At 52.4% G+C, this 26,510-nt stretch overlaps 1 protein-coding gene across 2 annotated transcripts in view; it reads right to left on the bottom strand.

Annotated features, from left to right (window-relative positions):
* Positions 1–26,510, bottom strand: part of IGSF3 (immunoglobulin superfamily member 3) — a gene marked incomplete at its 3' end in the record, with an annotated part of 66,617 nt that overhangs the window by 13,817 nt on the left and 26,290 nt on the right. Inside the window, exons 2-5 of one of the 2 annotated variants that reach the window (XM_082010887.1) lie at positions 18,443–18,853; positions 17,151–17,540; positions 15,094–15,546; positions 11,053–11,457 (exon numbers count right to left, since the gene is read on the bottom strand). In XM_082010887.1, coding sequence (XP_081867013.1) covers positions 11,053–11,457; positions 15,094–15,546; positions 17,151–17,540; positions 18,443–18,853 — 1,659 coding nt within the window. The remainder of the gene's footprint in view (positions 1–11,052; positions 11,458–15,093; positions 15,547–17,150; positions 17,541–18,442; positions 18,854–26,510) is intronic. The other variant, XM_082010888.1, reaches the window with a different exon arrangement.

Here is a 26,510-nt window from a genome sequence, read left to right as displayed (position 1 = left end):
TCCCAACTCCTGTTATTCTCTTTTAACAGAACACAATTCCTCCTGAAACTGGATTAGCAAGGTTGCAAATTGCATTAGCCAACATGGGAGGCTGCTGGTGCAACAGGAGCAGGAGAAAGGGAAATAGCATTAGACTTTGCCTGCCATTATTACTGCCATTATTAACTTGTCACTTTACTGTAGTGTTCCTATAACAATGAATTATTGCCTGCAAACAGGCTGACATGATTGAATTACTGGGAGAGCAGCTCCATGGGAAGGAGAGATGTTAACCCTTTCCTGAGGAAGGCTCAGCTGCTGCCCCCTTCCAAGCGGGAAGACAAACGAACTGAGCCAAGGCTTTGACTTTGAACACCAACCTGCCATCTTGACATTCAGCAGTGCAGGCTTCAGAGTGATGACAAAAGTTTCTGCGGTCCCCAAACTGTACAGGTCCTGGTTGCAGGTGGGTTGCTCTGAGTTGGACATGCAAACAAAAGCAGAGTATAGGTCCCTCTGCAAGAGCGATAAAGAGGCGCCGCCGGAGTTCGCCTATCTTTGCAGGTCTTCCTGCAACCTCTCTAGTCTACTAATCTCATAAGGCTAAATCCTCACTTTTGCATGCTGCTCCTTTCTGGTCTACAGAAGACTGGTCTCTGGACAAGCCACCAAACCGACTGCTAGTCTAGATGGATTTAGGTCACCTTTTTTCCCCCTGCCCTCCTCACAAGGGACAGTACCGGGCATGCCTTCACCCACCCAGGCCATGCCCCTTGGCATCACCCTGGGTACCACCCAAGTGCTACCCCCCACTCCCCTGGGGTTCGAGAGGCTTGAGCCTGCCTGCCTTTGGTCTTTTCTTCTCTACACATACTGCTGTTTTGCTAAAAATCTGCTACATGACACTTCTCTCCCAAATTTACAGCTCCTTATATGAACACCGCAAATAACACCTCCTGCAGCACAGACTGCTGGGTGCTCCCAGGCCCAGGAGCAAGCCTAGGAGCTGGCTGTGACCCACCTCCTCTCTCAGGACAGAAAGAGTGACCACCAAGTGACCCACATTTCACTATGTTCAGCAAGTTGCCACAAAGTCCATAGCCTAGCAGATGCAGATGTTCCCCAGCCTCACAGCCTGCTGCTGCAGACGAGCTGGGTACCTGAGTAGCTGTGCACATCCACGGTGACCGTCACCCATTCCAGCAGCCCCAGCCCAAAACTGAGCCCCAGGCACAGGCACGTGCCCCGAAGCACACTGTACTACTGTAACTTGGGGAAGTGCAGCTTGATGCACTCAAAATGCTGACAGTGGGTGCTGTGGCAAAGCAGAATGGGCATCTCCGCTCGTAGCCTGCAGTGGACCTGCCTCCACCAGATGCTCTACTGTACCCACACCAGCTTCAGCCCCACAGAAGGTAAGGACCACATCAGCCAAACCTACTGACAAGCAGCCCGATGCACCCCCTCTCCCCAAAAGCAGCACAGTCAGACTGCTGACCTACCAAACACACAGGTAGCGGGTCAAGCCCATCACTGCACGCCTCATGCTGTGGCACGAGGACTGCAGGTGGTGACAAGGACATCCGCTCAGCTAGGGGACGGCCTGGGATTACCAGCCATGCCATGCCGGAGTCTGCAGAGCAGCTAACAAACTAGCAGGTAACCAAGCGGGGCCTCGGGGAAGCATGCATCTGTGACCCAGAAAGTCTCTTTAAAGCCTAGGAGCCATACGTCTGTGAGCATATACAGAAAAGGCCATGTGTGTAGCTGCAGGGATGGAGAAAGCTGGGAAGCCCACAGCCTCCAAGGTCCGGGCCATGGCTAAGACAGAGACCACTGGCTGGGACACGCTGCTGGCCTGGGAAAAACAAGAGCTTCCCCAAGAAGCAGAAACCATGTCGCTCTGAAGGACAGCAAGGACTCAAGGCCAATTTAAGAAGTAAACAAAAATACCCCAAAGCAAAACGCCCCACAAACATAAACCCAGAAACCTTCCTGCCAAACCCTGAAATGAATGTAAAAGTCCTGCAGGAGAGAGAGGAGGGGCGGGAAGAATAAAAGATTCCCAGCATGAGTTGTGCCTGCTGTCAGAAAACAATATACGGCTCACTGATCACTTGTAAATTAAAATATGGAGATAGGATCACTGGAAGATAAATTCAGTACCAAGCTACAGTCACAGAGGATAAAGAAAAAAAAAAAAATCATACTTGGATATTTAATCAACCCCTCATCAGAAAAATTTCAAACAAAGGAGCGCTCTGTCAATTAGGAAAAAAAGTAATTAAATGTACCCGAAGAGCAAGTTATAACACATATGGCAGCACCACACACAAACTCCCATGCCATTCTGGAGGCTGGCCATTAATGGTCAAATCTCCTAAGAAGGTGCCAGGAAAATACTTGAGAATTTTGTGTAGGTGCACGCTAAGAGTACAACTGCACCCTGTAGCGCATGGCTGACTTTTGCACGCACTGTATTCGACTTCAGCATTTTCAGCAGCTACCACTGAAAAGCTGGCTGCTACACAGAGAGAGATGAGATGCTGAGGGTGGTATGTAATGCCATTTTCTTGCCATCCAGAGAGCAAGCTCTCCAGAGGGACCTCAGGCAGGACCACAAGATCTTTTGGATGCTGCCTGCACCAGTCCTGCCCAGCCCCAGGCTGTTGGTGCTGCCCTCTGTGCAAAGATAAAGTCCCGTGAGAAGGATCCAACTGAATCCATCCAAGAGCTTGCTCACTCCACTCACCTTTAACTGTTCCTTTTTGTCAGTTTAATTTTCTGCAGGTTTAGTAAACTGAGCTGGCACACAGTGGGATCGATGCTGGCAGAAGGAAGAGGACAGGACCATGCAGCCAGCAGCACGCATCAGTGATGAGGATCACCTCTTGCTGCGCAACCAAGTGCTAGATCAGCTCCACCTGCACCCTGAACGCTCATGATGCTGCTGCCTCCTTAAATTAAGTGGCGAATCTGTCTACTGTGTGGAAGAACAACCAAACACAACGAGCCATCTGTCATTTCTCAAGAAATTGCTGTCTTGAACTCCTTAAGGACAGAGGAAGTCTTCACAAAGGCCAGAGGCAGGGGACTGACAGTACTAGGGGCTGGGCCATCTCTCTGCCTGGCTGTTCGGCACTGTTCTTCTCGGAACAGGACACAGCCTGCCTGTGCAAAGGATCGATGGGGAAATTGTAGCTTCTCCTCTGATGAGAAGCACCTCACGTGATACAGAAGCTAGAAAACTGGTACAGGTCCCACGCAAAAGAACAGACAGCCAAAGCTGCTGCTCAGGACACCAGGGCTGGGCACCGCTCTGTCTGGAGGTCTGAGAACACCGCAAGAAAAAAATCATGCTGCTGCAGCACTGAGCCTGCTGGCCCCAAGGCCACTCACCTTGTGGAGACCAGCGGGGCAGCTGAGGGGCTGGGGGTCCATGCATGAACCAGGGAAGGAGAACGATGGTCAACACCCAGCTGGAAACCCACTCATGACCAGTGCTCCCTCTCCCCCAAGGGCTGCCCCTGCTGACTCTGCTTTTGAAGTCTTCAAGGACATGAAGGATGCACAAAACTTTAGAGCTGGACAACATCTAAGTACTGTTCATGGCAGAGTATTTTAGTCAAAGGAGAGCAAACAGGGAATCGATGAGAAGCTAAAGTGTGCAGAGAGAAGACATTCAAGACAACATCAAAGCAGCTGCATGTGCACGGACTGCAAACAGGCTGACACCGTGGTTCTGTATATGCATGCCGCAAACTGAGTGGAAAACCGCTCAGGAGATACCAGAGAGAGGCGCAGAGAGTGCTTTGAAATCAAAGTGAAAAAATTGCTCCTAAAAAAGTAACTGTGGAGAGAGTTAATTTGAACAGAGCAGCATATTCTGAGTATAGTCCAGGTCTCCTGGTGTTGGTCAGTCTTGTTAGGGGGCTAAAAAGCAAGACTGCCTGCAATACAATCAAGTGTAACAGAACAGGCTGAGCCGGGTTAGGGTTCCACTAGGCACAAGGATGCATTCCTACCCTCTTTGCCCGTGTGAAATGCATGCAAGATGCTTCATACATTTAAAGTCCAACTTCTCAGGTTATGCCCTTGGGTTCATTTTCCAAGCTAGGGCCCTAAGGGAAGCCCTGAAAAAAACTGACTGCAATCAGTTCCACACGCTTGGCTCTGACAGAAACATTTTACAGGCAAACCTGCAGAGGACCCAAGCATCACTGCTCCCAGATGGGAAACCAAAAGCAGGGGCAAGTGAATGACAGCTCTGACCCCCCCAAGGCCAGTGTCAGCATCCCCAGTTCAGGGTCAGGAATGCTGCAGCGCATCCAGCACAAGCTCCCTCCCCGGCTGCTCACACTGATGGACTCATTTTGACGTAGCAGTTTTTTTGTGGGATCAAGCTGGCATTTGCTCTGGGCGCGTCTCCTCTGCTGACACCAATGTAACCTCATACTGACATGTGACCTGCATGGGGTCAGATTTGCCCAGCTGAGTGATGCGGTGGAAAACCTCTCTGATACCCGTGAGGGCAAAACCACAGCTGGCTTGACGAGGCCAGCCAGGAAGCGTTCCGCTTGGAGTGGGGCAGGGAGAGCATCCTCATGTGGATGCGTGCCCACAGGTGAAACCCCACCTCAGTCCTGTATTTACAAACCAGTGCCCGCACACTAGAGGGTATGCTATGCACCACAGCATGAGACGAGGAGACTCTCAGGTGCGTATGACAGTGATGGTGCATGGAGAAGATGGGGCACGGGGACGTTGGGAGAAGGGAGTGTGGAGAAGCAGCACCCCAGGGTGCCAGCCTGGGATAAATAACTGTGCCAAGGAGGCAACAGCAAGTCTAAGTGGGGAAGCTGTCCCAGAGGACCTGCAAGTGGGGGGACAGAGCTCCCCAGGGCAAACATGCAGGGGTAGGAGACTACCAGGGGTACAAGGTGGAAGAAGCAAACCCACCTGTGCTACCTGGAAAAGAAAAAGAGCTCCATCTGGATTGCTAATGCAGGTCTATGCAAGGGGGCAGCCCTGGGTCATGCCACACTGAACCCCTTCATTTTGTCTGTTCAGTGTGCTGGACGCCGACAGGAAAGAGCAGCAACTCTGAGGCAGAACAACAGGTCTTACCCCACTGGCACTGAAGGGAAAGGAGCAAGTCCTAGAGTACGCAGGGGAGAGGAGACTGCTCTGCGCCGCAGTCACAGCCGCTGATGAACAGCCTCCTGTCTCTCCTGAGCACTCTTGAACTCCTTCATCACTCAAGCAAGAGTACAACTATTTGCCAGATGGAGCAGGCGGCTGTAAAGCAGGGAAGCAGTACTATTCTACAGAGCAAAACCACTCTGGGATCAAGCAAGCAGCAAACTTCAGTTTCCAGACTTCACTTCTGTAAGGAAGTTTCCAGTTCATTAGCTTTCCTTGTTTAACTTTATTGCTGGATGCTGCCAGCCGCAAAAAGTGTCAGGTTTTTAAGTAGGCACTTTCTGGCTCTTGAAAACACCTGTTTGAGTCTCCATTCAGAAGTCTGGACAGTACCCCACTGGCCATGCATTGTAGAAAAGGCATCTCTCACATCCACCCACGAGAGGATTCCTCACACACAGACATTACTAAGAAATGAGACAGAAGAAAGGCATTAACAATAATCTCTGATTTTCATTTGTTGGGAAAAGGTTCTCCTTGTACTCAAGTGTCTTGGCAGTTGTTTGAAAATCAGTCCTCCTCTCCCAGCATCAAGCATGCCATAAAGCATCTCGTTTTTCCAGTTCTCCTCTGCCTCATCCCCTCCTCATCCTCCCAGCAACCCCAGCCTGTGCAGTCACAACCACCCCCTGCTTGGCCGCTCATTGAGTCTTCCGACTGAAGATGAACAGGACACTGAGCAGTCTCTCTGTGGCTGCCAGGGATGGCCTTGGACAAAGACGTAAGGGTCTTCTGCTCTCCACTCTGTAGTTTTTTTCGGGCCACTGCTAGCCCAACGCAGCCAGGCTGCTGTCAGTGGTGGTTTCTCATGGACAGCAGGAGCGCGGCAGAGCACTCTGCACCCACCTGGGCGCAGGGTTTCAGGGGCAGCACAGCTTACCCCACTCTCAAAGTAAGGTTCAGGCACAAGCCTTCCCAGCTTCTCCAAGGCCAGTTTGAGGCACCTCCACCCTCCCCCTCCACAATGGTTTAAACTTGACAGCTCCTAATAAACCAAACCTTACGAAGCAGCCCCTGGAGCGCCCCTGGAAACTAATTAATGCTCTAATGAAGAGCCTGACTGCCTTGTTTGCTCGACGGCTCCCAGGCCAATCAATCTGCCATAGCCCAGCTTGCAAAAAAGCAGCGCGGAGCCCAGCACCCCTGGCGTCTGCTTGGTTATCATCCCCCACCACCCCTCCCCATCCCTCCTCTCACGTTCATTACTGTCAAAAACCCGGCAGCAAGAGGGCAGATTTATAGAGGCAATGGCAGCTTCTCCCCAGGCGCCCACTCCAGGATTAGTCATGAAGGAACCGGCCGAGGGACGACGCAAGGACGGAGGGGTGGGAAGAGCGGAGAGGCATGGGGAGGTGGGTGCCCTGCAGGTTGGGACAGGCAGGTCTCTGCCGGAGTATGAAAGGGGTGAGGGGAGTGCTCAGGGGGGTTGGCCACAATGTGAGCGCCCTGCTTTTTTATTCTGCTGTTGCCAGAGAAACTCCTCAGCACTCAGACCCCAGGCCCTCTCAAAGCTCTGCCGAATCACCCCCTCGCTTGTGCTGCAGGGAAAAGATAAGTGTAGTAAAGCACACAAGGACAACGGCAATTTAATACACCAGCACAAATCTGCTCAAGCCTCCTTGCCAAGAGTCCTGTCCAGACGTCCTAGCCCGCCCAGATCGCAGCACAGTCCCCATCACGCACTGTGCTGCCAGACGGTGTCTGCTGCCCTTGTCTGAGTCTCACAGACCTCACGGACGCACACTGCTCCCAGACAGCACCTTCTGTCTCAGCTGCTCCATCCCTGAAAACCTGGCAGGGAAAAGCAAGAACCAAGGAGAAGCTGGGAACAGAGTGTACCTGACAGCCCTCAGGTCACCCCTTGACCCACGAGCATCTATCTACCGCCTCCCTCCCTTGGGCAGGACCCAGAGCCCAGGCACTGTGCCCCCTCCACTGTTCCCCCTCCACGCTGCGTGAGGAAGGGGATGGCGAGCAGCAAGGGGGCACTGCTCAGCCAGCATCCTCACCCCGAGAGCTCAGCCCGAATCCAAACGCTTCCAGGGTTACCTGGATTCTAAAGGAACAACTTCTGCCTCCCCTAAAACCCAAGAGACCAGCAAGTGCCAGGGAGTCACCACACCTGTCCCCTCCAACGACAGGACACATCTGTCCTGACTGATCTCTTGCAGATCAGCCCAGTAAAGCTTCCATGGAGGATGCTCTTCTCCACCTGGAAAGGGGCAAGTGTGCAAAGGGCAAGGCAACGTCTCTAGAAGGGAAAGGGGTGGCGAACCCACAGGGAAAAAGGGTAGTGAGCCCTCAGGGCAAGCCCCAGCTTTCGGGGATGAAAGAACCAGAGTTTCAGAAGCAGGTCAGATACCGCAGTGGAAGGGGAAGCCCAAAAACAAGGATGTGGGTGGAAAGAAATCTCCACCTCTGCACTTTGGGCTTGCTTCAAGCTCAGCCCATGCTCCCGTGGTCTCCTGACAGCTTCGGCTTTCGGGGAAGCAGCCGGTGTGAACTGAGCCGTACTTTTATTGTTCCTCCCCCTCTGCTGCAACATGAGCTCATGGAGAAAGAAACAACAGCAGCTCGAGAGATGGAAGTAAAAAGGAGAGCAGTGTGCTGTAAGGACACGAAACGGCCACAGGCGATCTAGCCAGTCTGGTCCACTGTCCTGCCGACAGACCCCCGCACCAGCCTGCATTTCTGCCCCAGCTTACAGAAGTTAAAACCCAGCACTCCCCCTACAGCAGTGCAGGTCTCTGTCCCTGCCAAGTATACACGAGCTACCTGGGGCTGCGCGCCCCTACCTGTGCACAACCTCCCTCTACTTTGCAACCCAAGGTGTGCAGGCTTGTGTGACATCGAGAAACAGCCCATGAAAAGAGCTTCAGAACCTACTGCTGATGATGATGAGTTTTCACACACCAGCAGGTGATGTACATCATGCCCTTGTGATACCTAAATTCTCTGTAAGCTCTCACACATACAGCCAGCACCCTTTATAGGGCTTTTCCTCACATAGCCAGTCCTTATAACGGCTTCATGCCTGAGGGGCCAGGAATGTCACACTCGAAGGCCAAATCTGGCTCCAGATGCCATGCAGGACACTTGCGCCATCCCACCTACAGACTTGGGGTAATGCTGCCACTGCCTGCCTTGTTCACTCCCTCCTTCAGGAGGTATGTGTTTCATTTCTCAAATATGGTTCGTTTCTTCCTGGGAGTAGGAAAGGACTGGAGCATTTCAAGCTGCTGACGTTTCCTCAGCATTACCTGTTGGCCATGAGATAGCCGTAGGTGAAATTACTTTGCAGCCACATTAATACATGCAATTTAAAACCAGTGCTGCCACCTCTGCAGTCACCACTCAGCATGGATGACAACTACAAACACTACCCACTGCCGGAGTGCCAAGGAGAGACAGCCTGAGCACTGGAACAGCAAACCAACACACCAGCAGAAGCTCCAGCACCCTGTCCCTTGAGGATGTGGGATTTCACAAAGCAAAGAGATTAATGAAGCAATCAGGCAGCCACTATTTTACCTTTCTCACCTGAAGACACTTTAAAGGCTGACATATATCGATTGCCACGTCTGCACCTGGAACCTGTCAAATAGAAAGGTCACTCTGACAAACAGGGAGCAGGGGTTTAATAGGAAACCAGAATCCCAACATTAACTTACAATCTGGAAACACACACTGGCTCAGTTTGCCAAAAGACCTCCAGACAAACCTTTACAGTGTCCCTTAGTGGATCGGTAGCGGAGATAGTTCACCCCAAACTCACTAGCATATAGGTCAAGGCAGGAACCCATGGCTAGTAGCAAGGGAAAGGAGAAAACTAAGACTAAGACACGCAATAGCAGTTTGAAGTTATCTCAGATTAAGGTGACTACAGAGACACAGAATCAGACTGACAGCACTCTTAGGTGTTCAATTGTTCAGGGGTCCTGAACGACCCCTTTTGAAGAAGCTGTGGATATTAATCTAAAAACCAGCACCTGCTTCATCCGCACAGGTCTGACTGGCAGGGCTCTAGGACGTGCATTCAGACACATCCGAGGAAGGCGCTTCACACATCATCCTGGATCCGCTCTGGAGATTATTCAGCCAAGGACCCAGCAATGACATGACACGACCCTCTCCAGCCAGCAAAACCAGACAGAACCACAGCAGTCACTGGTGCAACTGCTGGCATTGCATTCATGGAGAACATCAACCATGTGCTCTCAGAGGCTGCCTGGGACATGGAAACAAAAAGCAGAGAGAGTGCAACTATAGTGCTGGGGATGCTCTGAGGAGCCCCTCTCTTCTCTTCCATCCCCCCTTGTGAGCCATAAAACCACAAACATTATGCAAGGCTCATTGGACTGACAGCTAAGATTTGTGTAGCAGTAGTTTGTTGAGCAGCAGGGAGATAGGGCATGGAGATCTAGATGACTTGTTCTGTTAAGGCATCACTTGATGGTTACTGTTCCAGTAAAGAAGAACTGACTGCCAGAGTACAGTTTAAATGTCCTTTAAATGTCCTCCTCACCACCCTGAGCTGTGACACAGAAGCTCTCTTCTGGAAGCTGTTATCAAGGATTTCTCTTTCTCTCTCTCACACACACACATGCATGCACAGAGATGTGTCATGAAGAAGCATATTACTCCAGGGACCATATTCAGTCAACGCTGTTTCCTAGGGAAATAAGCTAAAACGATGAACATCACCAACCCGACCTTGCGAGCAGTAAAACATGTATTACAAGGCAGGATAACCAAGATAAATGGAGAAGATTAACCTGGAGATGAGGGCAAGTTAGGAGAGAGGGAAGAATGATAATGGAGAGCTCATGAGGCACCTGGAGCTCACAGCACTGCCTCACTTTTCTAAAGACATGCTAAGGGTTGGGGAAGTTGTAGGAGAGTATGAAAAAGGACACTGAGGGGAAAAAGACAAAAGCCAGAAGACAGACCCTAGGAAGGAGTCCCTCTGCACGGAACATGAAGGGAAGACTCCCATGCTGCAAGGATCTGAGCCAAGAGTCTTGAAGGTGCTAAAAGCCTCACTCCAAACATCAAGTCCAGCCCTCAGGCCAAAACAGCAGTAAGCTGTTCAGCCCCGTGATGGCCCAGAGCCACCCAGACCACATATCTTTGCAGGCTTCACGGACAACCGAAGACACCACCAAAATATCAGTGACAAGGCCTGCAGAAGACACCTAACTCCACCAGCTGTACAGGCAGCATAAGCACCTTGTAGGTTTTCTGACTCTCCCTGCCAAACCAGGTATCTGTTGCCTAGCTGTTGCACACTCAGTGCGGGCACCCATGGCCTTGGTGGCTTCCAGTTGGAAAGGGCTCAATTTCTGGTGGGGATGAAAGTCAGGGTCTTTGATCACTAGCTGCTTTTGAAGATGCCTCCAGTTACTAGACAAGAGCTGCAGCACCTCACCTATGGCGCATGTGCACGAGCAGGCTTTGTTGGGAGCATGTCTCTCCGTTTTGATCCTGTTTGCCCCATCCCTCTCCTTTCCTCCCCAGGTTAGTCTGCTCTGATGAATGGAGATGGCAGCCTGAAAGCCACTTCCATCTCCATCTCACAAGAATAGCCCAGAAACTGGACCGAGCTTCAGTCACCTCGCTTCCCAGAAGAAAACCCCATGAACAGCATATGAGGAGCATAGAGAGGACTCAGTTCCCCAGAGGTGGATAAAGGAGCTCTAACATAACTGCGGCCAAACAGCCGAGCAGTTCCACCTGAGCGATGCACAAGTGTGAGATGTCAGCTGCAGCCACGAGAGCAGTCCTCACTCTGCAGAGATCACCGCAGCACTGGTACATACCCCATCCCTGTAACGCACCCCTCAGCTCCTCTCACAAGCTCCTGGCACTCACCCGGTCGCAGGACCCTGATTTCCAGCAGGTTGGAGGTCCTGTCTGCCAACCGCGTCCAGCTGCTGTTGTAGTTCTTCCTCCAGAGCTCAGCCACGCACTGGTACTTGCCAGCCTCCGTGTCGCTTGCCCTGCTGATGCTCAAGCGCACGTTGTTGCTGGACTCGGCCTTCTCGATGGCGGTGCGGGTCCGGAAACCCGTATACCTGTCGCCCCACTGGACCCCACCGTCACGCGTGAAGGTGACCAGGTCATGAAACTCGGTGCTGCCTGCTGGCTGGAAACGCCACGTCACCGACACCGGTACCCACGACGGGTAGTGGGGCTTGATGATGCATTGGAGGTCGAAGGACTCATTGTAGGTCACCCCCGGGGTGCGGGAGATGGCTGTGACAGCAAAGCCGGCCTCTGTGGAAAGAGAGAAAAGGGTTTTAAGAGACACCTGCCTAAAGAGGCCTTGCTGTTAGCATGCAAAAGCTAGAGCATGGTCATCCAGTTGCCGGCCTGGAATAATCAGCTGCCCATGTTGAGTTGGCTCCTGGTTTGCAATTGCAAAGCAGCACGAAAAACAGCGGCAAAACCCCACTTAAGTGCCTGTGTAGTGGTGACTGCCTGCACGAGCACTGGCTGCAGCGGCAGCAGGATCGTGCTCGATTTCTGCCCAGAGGAGCAAGATCCCCTGAGACCCGGAGGGTGAGCAGCCAGCCTCTGCAGGCTGCCAAAGCCCCGTACTGAAACACAGCAGCGCAGTGGCAAGGGAGCAGCGACGGGCAGAGCAGCTGGCCGGTGCCAGCCTGACTGCTCACAGACCCCATGATTCACATCTACCTCTCGGGCAGGGGGTCCCCACCCCACTCCCCGCCCCAGCTCTGCAGCTGGTCACTGCAGGTGAAGGGAAGATGCAGAAAGCGAGAAGTAGCAGCCTTCGTTCACGTGTCAGAGAGGTAGCAGTGGCTACAAAACCGCAAGATGGAGGCAACTGAAAGAGAAGCTGGTTGCTCCTGTTCTTCACACAGCACGGCTTTTGTTCTCTTCCACATCATAGCTGCAGGACAGCTTTATGCAGTTATCCTCGCATGTCCACCACTCTGCAAGCTGGTCAATACATTTTGACTTGTCTACCTCCCAGTCTTTATTTGCTTAGGGGAGTTTAAAACCAGCAGTCTATTAGTAATTTGAAAATAACATAATCCCAATTGACTAGCTTACGTTTTGGGTCAGAGTACTTCCGTTGCTCATTTGTTCCAAGCTGCAGAGAGAAATATTTTCTTCTCTTCCAGTCACTTCAGTGCAGCCAGCAGATTTAGCAGGGACCTTGTTTTCTACCGGCAACATCTCCAAGAAGCGCTCCCTTCCCAGGAGGCTCCGTGGGGTGTCCCACGGCTGGCTAGCAGCTCTCATCCCTCCCCCTGCAGTGCCGACCTTCCTGGCACCCAGCACAGCTGCCGCTGCCGGGAGGAGACCCCAGCCAGTGCCCCATAGAAACACGAATGTCTTCTGGTTCAGCACAGAGCTTCAGCCTGCCACTAGCTTGAAATTACCGTTCAAGAGGTGAGCAGGGAGCTCACCGCAACCCGCAGAGCTGCTGCCACAGGCCAGACGGGCCGCAGCATGGACACCACCGTATCTGCACGCTTCCAGCAAGTGCCTCTGCAGCCCCACGGCGTCACCGTGCCAGAGCTGCGGGACATGTAATTACTAAGAAAACAGGTCAATCGTTGGGATTAAAGCCTCTTGCAACATGTTAAGTGATTACCCAGGAGAGGAGAGCGAGACCCAAGCTGTCTCCCCTGCAGCACTGCTGCATCTCATCACCATGTAAGCCCTTACCTTCAGACCCTGCAGCAGCCCTCCTGCCCAGGCAAGTGTGTTACCGGGCCCAGCTCAGAGCCCTGCTGAACCAGCGATGGCCCTAGAAAGCCAACTTAATTTCACCATGACCAGCCGACCTTGTAAAGTTTAATCTCCAGTTGGCCTGGGAAAGAAAGCTTCATGAAGAGACTTCTCTTGATTGCTGTGTGAAAGCCAGGTATGTTTCTCAGGTCCTCAACTCAACCAACATGCTCATGGCACTTTGGTTAACACACAAAGGCCCTTCTTCCTTCGGGACATGTTACAAACGGAGAGAAGCCATGCATAAAAGTGGGCAGATTTTCTGCAAGACCTCCCTAGAAGAATGCAGCAGCTCGCCCTCTCCGTGCCTGCCTCCTCCTTCCCCAGCCAGCTGGGCACTCGAGAGCCTCAGAAGTTCAGGGATATCTGGTCTCATCCGACAGCACATCTCTCTTCTGGCTATTGCTTCTGAACCACCCTGTAGATAGATTTATGGGTTCAGACATCATCTGTGCTGTTCAGCTAAAGTTTCTTACCCTGGCAGACTAGCAAATGATTAGACTTTAACTTGAAATGTGAGTGTCACTAAGTTTACTGCGTATTTTTTTACTAGCAATTTCTGTAGCCATAAACCTCTCTTGCTCTTTCTTAGCACCTTCCATTTGGGTTTCTCAGGACACCTCAAAAATATTACACTGAACAAAAAATACCCAATTCAGAAGCAATGAAACAATACTCAGTATTTTCTCCACTAAACTTTCATGAGCTACTTCAGTTTTGCTAGCTGTAGAAATATGACCTAGGAATTTCTTAGGACTTGACAAAACGTGCTCAACAGCCAGCGATTTCTCTGGGACAAGGAGAAGAGGAGGAGGAGGGACAACTACCTTTCCATCACATCTTCTAGAACTGCTGGGCAATTCCAAGCATCTGAAATTTTAACTTTTTAAATTTTTAACAAGAGTAAAAGTGATACACTTTTAAATCTCAACACTTCTACAAGTGGCAGAGTAAAGAGAAGGGCTGATATGTAGACTTACAGCAGGCCAAATACTGCTGACCTCATGAGGAAGATACCATTGAAACCACGTGAGAATCTGCCTTTAGTTCTTTACAAACTAATGTCCCTACTTGCTTTTGGAAGCTATATAGCAAAGATTTCTAGCTCCAGACAGAACAGCCTCTGAAGGAAGGTCAAAAGTGAATGGAAGGAAAGAAGGAAAAAAGCAAGATTTTAATCAGAATGCAATACAACTTTTGAAGTCTGGTCTCTCACACATCTTGCCAAAGCTTAAGATTAATACTGCAGACAACAAAAAAAAAAAAAAAGAAAACCCCCAAAATTCTATTGACCTTTTGATAGAGCTCCCCAACTGTTTATAGGCCTGGCATTCTGCAAATCAGTGGCCTCATAGAAATAGTCATCCCTTCTTCAGTCTCCTGCAGAGCACTTTGGGTACTAGTCCAGGAATTAATATAGCAAGGCCTGAGTGGGACCAAAGTAATTCACAATCCATGCAAAATCCCTAATGCCCTACCTGCCCTCTCCTAAACTGATGTGGTTTCACTGTGTTTGAAATGGAGGAGCCCTTTGGTAGAGCAGACTACCAGCTGCAATGATTCCAGGTCCTCATTCAGCTTCGTCACAGACAACGTTGTGGTTCTGGGCCAGCAGCTCAGTGCCTCTGTGCAGAGGCAGTGAGGGCCGTTCCTGACCCATGTCTTCTGCAGGCTTCTGACGCTGTCAGAGATGCTCGCATTGCTGGTGGCCGGGCCAGCAGATGCCCAGCATTTTGCTCTCCGTGTCAGGCGAGCAGAGGTCAGGTTTACCCAGGGCAGGCAAGGAGGCTTTGATGCCCACGGGCTGCCGATGGAGCACCACCGCTGCACTGCCCGTAGCCTGGCTCCAATGCCGGGGGCACACGCCATGGGACTGGCAGCCTTTCTCCTCGGAAGGACACTGGAAGCCCTGCCCCTCTCCTTAGCCACCCCTGGCTTTGCTCCTGCGACAGCCACCCCTCAGACTTTGCCCACACACGCAACGAGGCATGCCCGAGTGTTGCACCGGGAGCTGCCAGGTACTGCCATTTTGCCGGCGAGCAAGGGCGAGAGTGCCGGGAGCAGCCCCAGTTACTTGCAGGTGACCTCCTTGGGTGGGCCAGGCATGTGGGGAGCATTGGCCCCATGGCCCCCCACGCCTCGAGTACTCACCCAGAGCAGTGATGGACACCGGGGTGCCCGCGTGCCGCTCCCCAACCATCTGCCACTCCCCATCCAGCGTCCGCGTCCACTCAGCCACCCGGCACTCGTAGTGGCCCTCGTCTGCCTTGATGCTGTTGAAGATCTCCAGGGTGAAGGAGCCGGGCCGAACCTGCTCCACCTGGATGCCCCCGTAGCTGCTGCGCTCGGCATACGAGGGGCCCGGCTGCAGGGTGCCCTCCCGATCCAGACGCACAACTTCGCTGCGCCGGTTCAGTTTGTCCACCAGCTGCCAGGCGATGGAGAAATGGCTTTGGGGCCCAAAGACTGAGCGCACGTTGCAGCCAAAGCGCAGGCTCTCCCCTTCCAAGACATTGCTGGCGTTGTTGATAATCTCCAAGGAGATGCTGGTCTCTAAGGAGAGAAACGCATACACACAGGGGAGATGATACACACTCGCCACTTCTTGGTCTGCAAGAAGGACGCTGCCGGCCAGAGAGGCTTTCTACCAGGTGCAGGAAACTGCCCACGCGTTTGGGTCCAGGCACGTCTTAACCTCATGCGTGACCACATCCAAAAACAGCCTGTGGGCAGCGAGCTGCTCCTGGTGACTTGCACACTCAAAGCAGGTGTAGGCCAAAGCTGGGAGAAATCTCTCTGCCTACAGCTCACGAGACATTGCCGCGTCTTCTGGTCGCAGGTCCAGGATGGGATGTCAGCAAAACTGGAGGGAATTTGTGTTGCTACAACATGCACCGCATGCAACCGGCTCTGCCAAAAAAACCTTCCAGCTCCCTGGGCTTTTCAATTCATGTCATCCTGATCACCATCTTGCCACGTCCATTCCTACAACACCTTTTGGGAGAAGCTCTCCCAAACTCCCATCACTAGTGACACTACAGGTAGCTATCAATGTTTGATAACATCAACAATACCTGGTATCCTGAGCTTCCCAGAGATGTAAGGCTTTATGGCTGGTTTTTCAGAGATACTGAGTGCTGGTTACTCCTGCTGTCTTCTGTTGGAGGTATGGACACTTAGCACCCTTGAAAAATCATCACATTTGTTCCTAGAGCTGGTCATTTATCAAATGGCAAAAATGAAATCTGTCTGAAAGGTGGCTGTGCCTAGATTAGGTATTTGTCCAGTGCAAGATTTCTATCTAGAGTAATTTTCAAAGCCAAACAAATGAGACCAAATGTTGGTAGGAGAGAAAAGAAATAGAATTTCTTTTGGAGAAATGAGATGGGGGAAAAAAAGCTAGAGGAAAGGGTTGCATTTCCCTACAAACCTAAGAGATAGGAGACAAACATCGCACAAAATCCTCTTGCAGCTACCCTCTGCTTGGTCAAAGCCCACTGGGCAACATGTGCATGGTTCATCGTGCCACAGCTACCTGAGTTTCAGAGAGCAAAACAAGGAACACCCTCTTCTCTCACCCTGTTATTTCTGTATTTATCACATTTGTTTGACAAAAAAGGCATTAAGGCAAACCTCCAGCAGGGTTGTTTCCACCAGCGTTGGCAGACATGCAATGACCATGACAGAGCTCCATGCTGAAGAACAAACTGAGGCTCGAGGAACACATAAACCCTGGTTTCTCCCAGTATGGCTGTCTTGCAAGACAGCTGAACAACAGCGACTGAACGGCCTGCAGGAACCTAGAAGCTCTTAGGATAAACCAAGGCCAAGCCAGTCTCGCCGTTACATCTGCTGAGTACTTTAGAGTACTGCAGAGCAAGGTGAGGAGAGAGGTGTGAGGGGCAAGTCAGAGACTGTCACATGCACCTTCAGCTCAAGGACAAAGCTGACAGCTTGGTGTCATTACCAAGGTGGGGGCATGTTTCCCCACTTACGAACCTGACACATATCCCTCCTTCTCTATCATCCCCTTCCCATTAAAAAAAAAAAAAAAAAGTCTTGCCAGTTGGGATTCCAAGTCTTCACAGCACACAAACTCTTATCTTTCCCTCTTCCCCACCGTCAAAGTCTGAGGACATCACGGCCTCACCAGCTAGCTGCCCAGTAGAGCAATGGCCCCAGAACGGGATGGGCAAGTCTCTACTTACTGAGCGGCAGGACAGTGATGGGGATGTTCTTTGGCCGCTTGCTCTCCTTGTCAATGAAGTCCCCCGTCACAGTCTTCTCCCGCTCAGTCACCCGACAGTTGTACTTGCCGCTGTCCTCAAGGCGGAGGCGGTAGATCTTCAGCACAAAAACATTGTCGCTTTCTTTGGCTACCTTGAGCTGGCCCAGGGCCTCACGCTGGGCAAACTCGTTGTTGAGCACTGGCACGGCGTTGGGTCCCAGGCTGGCGATGAGGGAGCTGTTGAAGGCCCAGGAAATGGAAAAGTAGCGGTCAGGGACGTTCTGCGCCTCCAGGATGCACCGAAACTCCACTGGCTCACCCACAATGTACGTCCGCTTCTCTGTCTCCAGCCGGACACTGAACTCCTTATCTGGGGAGAGACAGACCGACTCACGTCAGCATGGCAAAGCTCATCAGGAGAGCCAGCACACTTCATGCAAAGCATTTGCAACTTGCTACACCCTGCATGGCCAACATCCCTTGGACACGTACATCCCCAAGTGGAAGGGTTGCTTTTGCTGTGAAAGCCCAGACTGACCGTGCTGCAGGAGAGGCAGCTTGCTGGCCGGCATGCAAGAGCTGCAAGGCTTCCCCAGTCATAACTCTTTCCTCCAGCCTCTACTCCTGGGAGCAGCTCTGCTGCGACACCAGCATCCAGTGGCACTGCAGAATGTGACCTGGAGCCTACTCTACTCACATGCTGCTCAGCTGTGGAAAAGAGGCAGGGCCTTTGTGGTTATCAGAGAGGAAGAAAGAGCTCAGCTGGGTGTTTAGAACCTTAGCAGGAACCTGTGCTGCAGACTGGGAGACGGATTTTGACTTGCACATGGACCTCGTGCAATACTGAAGTGCTTACTGAAAGTTTTAGCTTTATTTTCCGCTGTGCCTCTCTTACCTCCTCACTTACCATAATTCTCATTGCCTGTCCTAGCATCAAGTGCTTAAGATGTATGGTTTAGTTCCTGTGTCAGTCTCAAGTGACCACATCAGGAGACAGGGCCTGCCACCCCAGCCCCCTTGGCAGGGGGGTTGGACCAGATGATCTTCAGACGTCCCTTCCAACCCCTACCATTCTGTGATTGTGTGACATTTGCTATGCCCACAGGCAGCACTTGGGCTCTCCTTTGCCCTGCTTCACCCTGCCAGCAGCCTCCCAAATGGGGTACATGGCAAAGGAGGGAGCCAAGCCCCAGCCACCTAACAAGGCACAGCCCCATTTTCTGCCTCCTCCCACCACCCAGCCAAGCAAGAAAAGGCAGAGGAGACACTAACCGGTGGCTTGCACGTTGACGATGGCACCCTGGGAACGCTTGCGGGTCATAGCATACCAAGACTTGTCTGGGTCCTGGATCCACTCCGCTGCCTCGCAGTAAAACTCGCCCTGATCTGATGGGTGGAGGTTGTAGACGGTGAGCTTTGAGGTGGTCTCCCCAACTTTGTCCAAGCGAATGTCCCCTGTGGCTTGCCGCTGGGCATAGGCGCTGCCAGCCCGCAGGACGAAGTCACGGCTGAGGGAGATGACCTCCACGGGCGTCTCGCTGCCTCGCTGCCGGTACCAGGCAATGGAGACGTGGCTGTGCTGGGCTGTGCTCTTTGACACCTCGCACTTCAGCTCCAGGGAGTCGTGCTCCACTTTGTTCAGTGTCTGTGGGACTGCCGTCACTCGCAGCGAGTCGGGGATCACTGCAGCAAAGGGGGACAGGGAAACACAGCCCGAGAGTTAGCGATGCCGAAATGCTGAGTTCTAAAGTCCAGACACGTTAAAGGAGAGCTGGGGGAGAGGTTTCTTTTTACGGTTGTAATTAATTGTTAAGTATTAGCAAAGCCCTGTTAGCTCACATCTAGCCCCCCAAAAGAGGAGAATCATCCCCAAAGCCCTTGGCTGGGAAAGACTGCGACCTGCAGCCACACTCCAGTGCTGTGCTTAAATTCCTCCTCAACAGCCCCAGCGACTGCACACGGTTTTCCACCATGCTGCAGAGCAGCACAGCTTAATACATCTGCTTCCCACCGAGGCATTTTGTCACGAGCAGCCCCCCCCTTCATTGTGTGCTCCCCAGTATGCTTGGTGACCCCCCTCCTGCCCACATCCTTCAGCCACTCCTTAGTCCTGCACCATGGTCTTCGCTCCTCAGTCCCCTTTGGGGCCAAGCCAAACATACTTAGTTCCTTTAACCTTCCCTCATAAAAAAGTCAGGAGGTCCAATTCCCCTCTCCTTTGTTGATTTCCTTTCACGTTTTAATGACCCCCTGAGGCCAAAAGAAGGGGTTTCTGCATTGGAAGTGGCTCCTCTGAGGGCAGCAACGCAACTGCAGCATGCCCAGAGCCTGCTCCCGGGACACGGCCATGTCAAGGCACTTGGTAATAAAACTGCTGGCTACTTTTCCAGTTGATTAGCCGGAGGAACGGAAGTACAGCCACTAAAATCAGGATGAAAAAAAACCTGCACCCCACAACCATGCTTGGTTTTAGCAAGCACTGTAATTTTAGCAAGAGGCTCTACCACCAGAAGATAGACTTTCTTAAAATGAAGCCTTTCTAGACTTTATTGCCTCAAGAAACATCACGTGGAAAGAAGAATGCAAACCTTCTCCCCAGCTCTGCAGACAAGGCAGCGCCAGCGAGCCTGTTAATGCCCACAGTTTCACCGTGTAGCGGTGGAATATAATTAACATATCTCAGTTCAGTTTCATTGACAGCACTGGAAGGTCTCACGAAATTAGCTGAGCTGCCAAAAGCTGCATCTGTTTCGTTCAGGCATGGCTACAGAAAGCAAAGAGCTGCAGTGAAGACAACCGCTGTGATTCTTTATGGCAGAAAAGTCAAAGCAAAGGAGGGGAAAGAAAAAAGCCACGAGATGGAGTAAACAAGAGGGAAATATTCCTGTGTCCAGCCTGGATGGGGGCATTCCCTTTTACCACATGTTCGCTACCCTGGGAATTTACTGCCCCTGACAGGGGAAGTACCTGGTAAAGCCATTTACACCGCAGGCCATTGCCCCCATCCATCAGTCACGTGTCTCCTCCTCCCTCTCTTCCCCTCATCTTCCTCACTGGGGCTCTGGTCCGCTGCCCACCGGCAATAGCCTCTGGCAGACCTTGGCCAGGAGCCCGCCTCGCTTCGCCTTTCCCCCTTCCCTCCGACTCCCAAACCAGTGGTGACAGCGGCAACTAACCTTCCTGGTTCACACCACCTGCACGATGAGATTTAAATTTCTCATTTCAAAACTTCCTGAATAACTTCCAGAGCCACACAGCTCCTTTCTCTTTGCCCTCCAGCTACGGGCTCTTATAACTTTTCTTTGTTATTTAAATACATTAAACTTGATCATCATCTTGCTGAAGTTATTTTCGTCCTGAGCTGCTTCAGAGGCAAAGCTCCCTGCTACACCAGCCTCCGTACAACAGCTGATGGGGTGAAAGTGGCTATCCACGAAGAAAGCGTGCCAATCCTCCTTCCCCCAATTTGAGAGCCCTGGCTACCCCAGCAGGTGCCTGTGTGCCCCCCCAGTCCTGCTCAGCAGCACGGCCTCTTGCTGGCTATGGGCAAGGCAGTGCCCTGCCTACCCTGGGAGCCCGCCTGGCTCTGCGGGGCGAGTACGGGGCAGGCACTTGGCTTGCCAGACACGGAGCTGCCCGCTCCCCGGGACTAATGCCGGGAAGCCTGTCCAAAGGCTGGGCCTCAAGCAAGCGCCTACCACGCTGCTCCCTGAGCAGGTTAGAGGCTGGCACAGGCACCATCTCGCCCACTGGAGCTGTGACTTCATATTCCCAGGTCAAAACCTGGCTGGAGGGTTAGCATCTTTTACACCACGTGGGTAAGCTATTGCAAAATGCTTTCCTGGAGAAAAATCAGGAGGCGGCAGTGTGCTGGTAAAGGCTGTAATTTAACTGTGGTAGCACCTGACACGCTGCGCTGCATTCCTCCTGCTCTTTTGGTTAATAAAGCCAACCGAGAACCTCCTGGTTAGAGGAATCGGTAAGACCTTCTGGCTTGCACACAGCCTTGAGGCATGGACACACATTCAGCTGGTGTCACCTTCCTAACCAGGAGGACTAGAGACGCACTTACTGAATGAAAGCCCAGTTTCCAAAGGATCAGACGTCGGGAGGGACAGGCAAGAGCCCTGTGCTGGCTGGGCCAGCGGGAGTGCTCTGTGCCTCGCGCCACTGCTCTCGCGCTTGGTCAGCGATGCACAAACAACTTTCTTAGTTAATACTGCAAGATGCACCTTGGGTCCTAGGTTTGGGGAGGGGGGAAGCGGGTAGGAGAAAGGGGAAAATGCCGTTCTCAAGAGGCAGCCAAATGTGGCAGCAGGTCACAGCTCATTTCAGAAGCCTGATGAGCATTTTGTTCTGAGTGCTGCAGAGAACCGGGGACTCCCACAGCGGGACCGCAGGTCTGCTTGGGCTCACGCACCACCCCAAGGCACAGGCCACACTGGCCTGCGCCAACAAGAGGGCTACAGGAATGGCTTAGCCCTTCAGGTCGGAGCAGATCAGGCCTGGAAGTCATGGAGAGAAGAGCAAGCAGGGAACGCCGCAAAGGTTCTCTCTAGGGCACAACAGCGCACGCAGGGAGGTGCGTTATCAGAAGAGAAGTTCTTTCCAAGCCAGTTATCCTGCTCAGGTTTCAAGGACATCAGTTTGCAGATCAGGACACGAGTAACTCTTTGCATGGTGTTCAGCTGGGAGCCCTGGTTCCGCTGCCAGCCATCACACTGCCGAGCTGCCCGCACTCATCCCGCAGCCGCCCGCCATGGGAAGGACCAGGGTTTCTAGGGGCACTCTGCAAGCTGAGCTCCACTTGGAAGCAAGGGTAAGCTTAGATGAGAGTCATCACTGTGTGAAGGGGGGTGGAAACACACCTGAATCAGAGCCAAGAGGGATGCTGCAGGACACGTCCTCTTGCCCGCTCCTTCTCACCCAGCTCCTGCCTGTTTGTCCCCTCTTTTCAACATGCCACCCAGACAGCCTGCCTTGCAGGTCCCCAAGCATCCAACCTTGCTTCCTCCTCGTCCCCCAACACAAGCCCACCCCTGCAGCTGTCATCACCCCCCAGAGGTGTCAGAAGAGCTCCCCTCTCTCCAGCATCAAGTTTAGGTTTGGCAGCGAGTGGCTGGACAGCGAAATGAGCATCTGAAAAGCACTTGCTGGGAGCAAACCCACTGCCATCCTCCAGCCAGTCTGCTGAGCCTGGCCACAGCTGACAGCATTGAGCTTGTACTTACAGCACTGAAAAAAAAAAAGCAAGAAATACAGCATTTCCTATTAGGCCCCAAGCTGCAGGTTACTGCAGAGGGAACTGGGATAGGTACTCAGCAGTGGGTGGGCTGCTAAGCAGAGGGTGCTCAAAAGCACCCCCAAGTTTTGAGAGCTCCTGAAATATTAAATGTAAATATTGCCACTAGAGGGTGTCAGGGACCCAGCTAGGGAGAGTCCCAGGCCCCTGCTGCCAGGACTAGGAGGAGGAGGAAGAGGAAAAGCAGGCAGCCTGGAGAGGCTCCCCTCTCCTCCAGGGTGGTACCCATGGCATCCCTCCTCAGGAAGCCTGCACACACAACTCCAGTCAAAACCACCTCAAACGCACACACCTCAATAACGCGCAATGAGCACTCAGTGAGCTAATTAAGGCTAATTTTAGGAGAAGGAATTGGCTTACAGTTTCCCAGAAAACAAGTGGGGAGCAGAGACTGAAGTTCCTGGGTCTGCACTTGGTGCGCACCTCAGTGTGCTGTTCTCCGAGCCCTAGGACAAGCTCCCTTTCCAGCAGCTCCTGGCGCCATGCTAAACTCTACCTCGTGCAGACAAAGATGACCCACTGACTCCCTTTTCCCTAGCCTGGCTCTGGTTCATTCTTGGGTATTCAAAAGCCCAACCACCTCCAAGGCGTAGGCTATCAAAGCTTTTGTGTGCCAGGCACAAACCAGAGAGCTACCAATATATAATCTATTTGCAGGCCAGGCAGCAAACCTGCCTGAGATTCCATTTTCTTGTTAACCGACGCAGTAGGAGCGACAGGCTGGGAGCCAGAGGTAAAACAACGCTGTGAAAATCACTTAGTACCACAGTAGCCTTACACTAGAGGCTCTTCAGGAGTAAAACGACTTACACAGGCTACCCAGCACAGCGGAACCATCTCAGGGCCACCGCAGGACAAGTAAAACCCACCAGCCTCCTCTTCTTCCCATGGATTCCTTATAGCTTTTACCCACTGATGCTGAGGCACCCTGTGGTGCTACCCTGTGTCCCCAACTGCCCACTTCATACTACTCCAAGTGTCAGGTGTGAACTGTTTAGGAAGAATAAACACATGTACTCCCTATTCCTAGGGAGCTGTTTCTCGCTGAGAAATACCACTCTGGATTTTGCAGGGAATTAGTGCAGGAGTTACATTTCCATCTGCCCCATGGCATCGTGCTGCCCCGCAGCGATCCCAGCTCAGCGCCCCGAACCTCCTTCCCCAGCGCCTCTGGTTGTGCATGCAAGATGGAAACAAGCAGCTCAAGAGGAATCGCTTGGGGGCTGGCAGGCACCGAACGGCACCGCGAACGGCACCGTGGGCGGGAGCATGAGGCTCGGGGACGCAGCGTTTCGTTATTACCCTCTGCAACCTGCTAACCTTCTTGCAGCCACTCGTGCCACCCCAGGGAAGGAGGGTCTGGCACCAGAGCCACCCCGATGCCACAGAAACAGCTGGAAGGGACCTGTTCTCTCCCAGCCACTGCAAGCTCTCAGGGAGCCACGCTCCTTATATCCCACCCCCACACCACTATTGATTTCCATTCCTTACAGGATCCAAACACGTGTGCATGTGTGTGGCGGGAGGAAGGGGGCGGTGATAAAGTAGGAAAGATAGCTAGATTAGCAATGTAATCCTCTCAAGTCCTCATGCCTGGCAATTAGCTGCACATGCTGATCCATACCTTCTGCAGCACACCAGACACCGCTCTTCCTCATCAATCAAAAGCTCATGTAATGCCTTCACCACAGAGGAAAACACATGCTGTGTTATGCTGCAAAACTGATGAAGACCCTCAAATGTCACCTTTGCAAGTGGACAAAACTCAGCAGATCATGCTGCTGGTAGTGACCTTTGCTTGTCTTATTTTTAAGTCCCAGCTAAAAAATTGGAGGTGGCCTGGGGCAGGCAGAGGAAAGCTTTGTTCCTGTTGTTGCTGCTCAGAAGTTTCCCTCACTGCCCCAGGTCCTACCTGGGACCAGATTTTGCAGAGGCAAACCTACCACCCCAAGATGTACTTTCGCTGTGACCGAGGGTGTGGGGTGTCCGTGCAAAACTTTCCCTCTTCTCTTCTTCGCCTATCAACATATAGCAACAGGCTCCTGGTACCATGGGGAAAACATAAAGCAAGTCTTAATAGTCTTGGTTGGTTTGGGGATTACTTTCCTTCAGTAAAGCCCCACCTGCACTGAGAAATAAGGATGGTTAAAGACAAGTTTAAATGAAAGGCAGCTAAAAGACTGCTAATTGTGTAACTGAATTAAAAAAGAAGTCATACACTTTCCTGAATTAGTCAGTGAATTCACTTCAAGCTCCTGAGGAGGTGAGCAGAACTTGTGCTGTAGCCTAAGGAAATGCAGTCAGAATATACTTTCAGCCCTTGTGCAAACATTTAAGCCTTGTTTTAAATGAGAATGAAGTCACTTTCAGTTGCTGCATAATCAAGAAATACAGGATGAAGCACTGCAGTCGGTTGCAATTGTATCACCACAACATCTTACGGTAAGAGGAGGAAAATAAAATAACAGACCCCTAGTCCACATACGTGCAGTTTGTTACCGATTCAGCTGCTGGCAGAAGGCAAGAGGGGAGCCAAAGAGTTAAGTAAGATCGCATGGCAGTTTTTTCACAGCAATGGTAATAAATCCTCCAATTACAATAGTGTCCTTGTTGGTACATTAATGACTGGCTGGAACGATTATGCTGACAGAAATGCATCACCCAAAGCAAATGGGTGAGTTCAAGCAGCCAGTGAGAAAGGGCACAGGGAAAAAAAAAAAGTAACTAATGTAGAAGAAGGGGAAAAGAGAATCAGACAAAAGACGCAAAAATTGGAAATTAGGTCAGCTTTCCGACTCAGGGCCTGAGCAACTTCTTGCTTGCTGCGGGCTCCGCTAGCCACATGCCCAGCCCGCCCCGCGCACCCGCGCAAGGCTGTCACTATGCTCCCTCCCAAGCAGCGGCAGAGGATCCCGCTGCACAACCCACTCCCGCTCCACGACGCACCTTGCAAGCGGAGCTTCCCGGCTAAAGCCATGCACCCAAGCTGCGCAGGACCCCCAGCTGGACGGTGCAGTCGCCAGCCAGCGCGCCCACCCCGGGCACACGGGGCAGCGATGCTCTCCTGCAGCTTCCGAAGCCCCACACGAACCCACAGGGGCTGGCAGCAGGCACCACCAGCAACCCCTTCCCTGTGCGCCCCGAGCAGGCGTGCAAGGGGAACAGACGTGCTCAGCCCCAGCTCCTGCTTGTCCTTGATGGACCCAGAGGAGCTCCAGCTTTCCCAGCTGCTTGTGAGTGCTTTGGCTCCAGGAGAAAGGACACTCGTCCTCCCTTTTCCCCTGGGGCTCCAGCCCCACCATCACAGCGCTGTTCAGAGCAGTTCTCCGAGACTCCTCCCGCCAGTGAGTGGCGGATGCTGCTCCAAAATTGCTGGTCCCCTTCCCTTGACTGCTTTGGATGCCATGTGGTGAGTGCTGGGAGCACACTCACCCCTGCCACCCCTGTTTCGCTGTGCCCCATCACCCCTCTGCCCTCAGCTAGGGCTGCTGCAGGGAGCAGGAGAAGGCAGGCTCCCATGAACAAGCTCCTTCTCCTCTCTCCACCCACCTCGCCCTAAAGCACCCCAAGGGGCATCTGGTTATTAGGACAGCTAATTTGGGTGGAGAAGTTCAAGTGACCTCATTAAAAGGAGGAGGAAAAAAAAAAAAAAAAGGAGAAAGCAGAAAGGGGTGCTAAAAGGACAAGGCAGCAACCCAGCAGTGACAGTCATCATTTGTTCATTAAGCAAAAATCAGCTGGAGCACTGGCAGAGCGAGCCCTGATGAGGGGCAGAGGCACTGAGGATGCAGAGGTGCCCAGAGAGCAGAGTGAGTGGGTGGCTGGCAGGGGCAGAGCACAGCCCTCACGCCTGCCTCCATCTCCCGGCCGTGCCGGGCAGCAGAACCTTTACGCCCTCACACATGCACACGTTTTTTGCAGCCTTGCTCTGCCAGGCAGGAAGGGCATGCAAACCAGCCCACAAGTGAAAAAACGGCACAAGGTGGTGGCAGAAATGACATGCAAAGGGACATGGGTTTTCCCTTCCCCGCAATGGGG

The sequence above is a fragment of the Phaethon aethereus genome (genome assembly GCF_964289735.1).
Source record: "Phaethon aethereus genome assembly, chromosome: 1".
Taxonomy (NCBI): Eukaryota; Metazoa; Chordata; class Aves; order Phaethontiformes; family Phaethontidae; genus Phaethon; species Phaethon aethereus.
The sequence above is the reverse complement of the archived record's forward strand: the minus strand, read 5'-3'. Positions and strand labels throughout refer to the sequence as shown.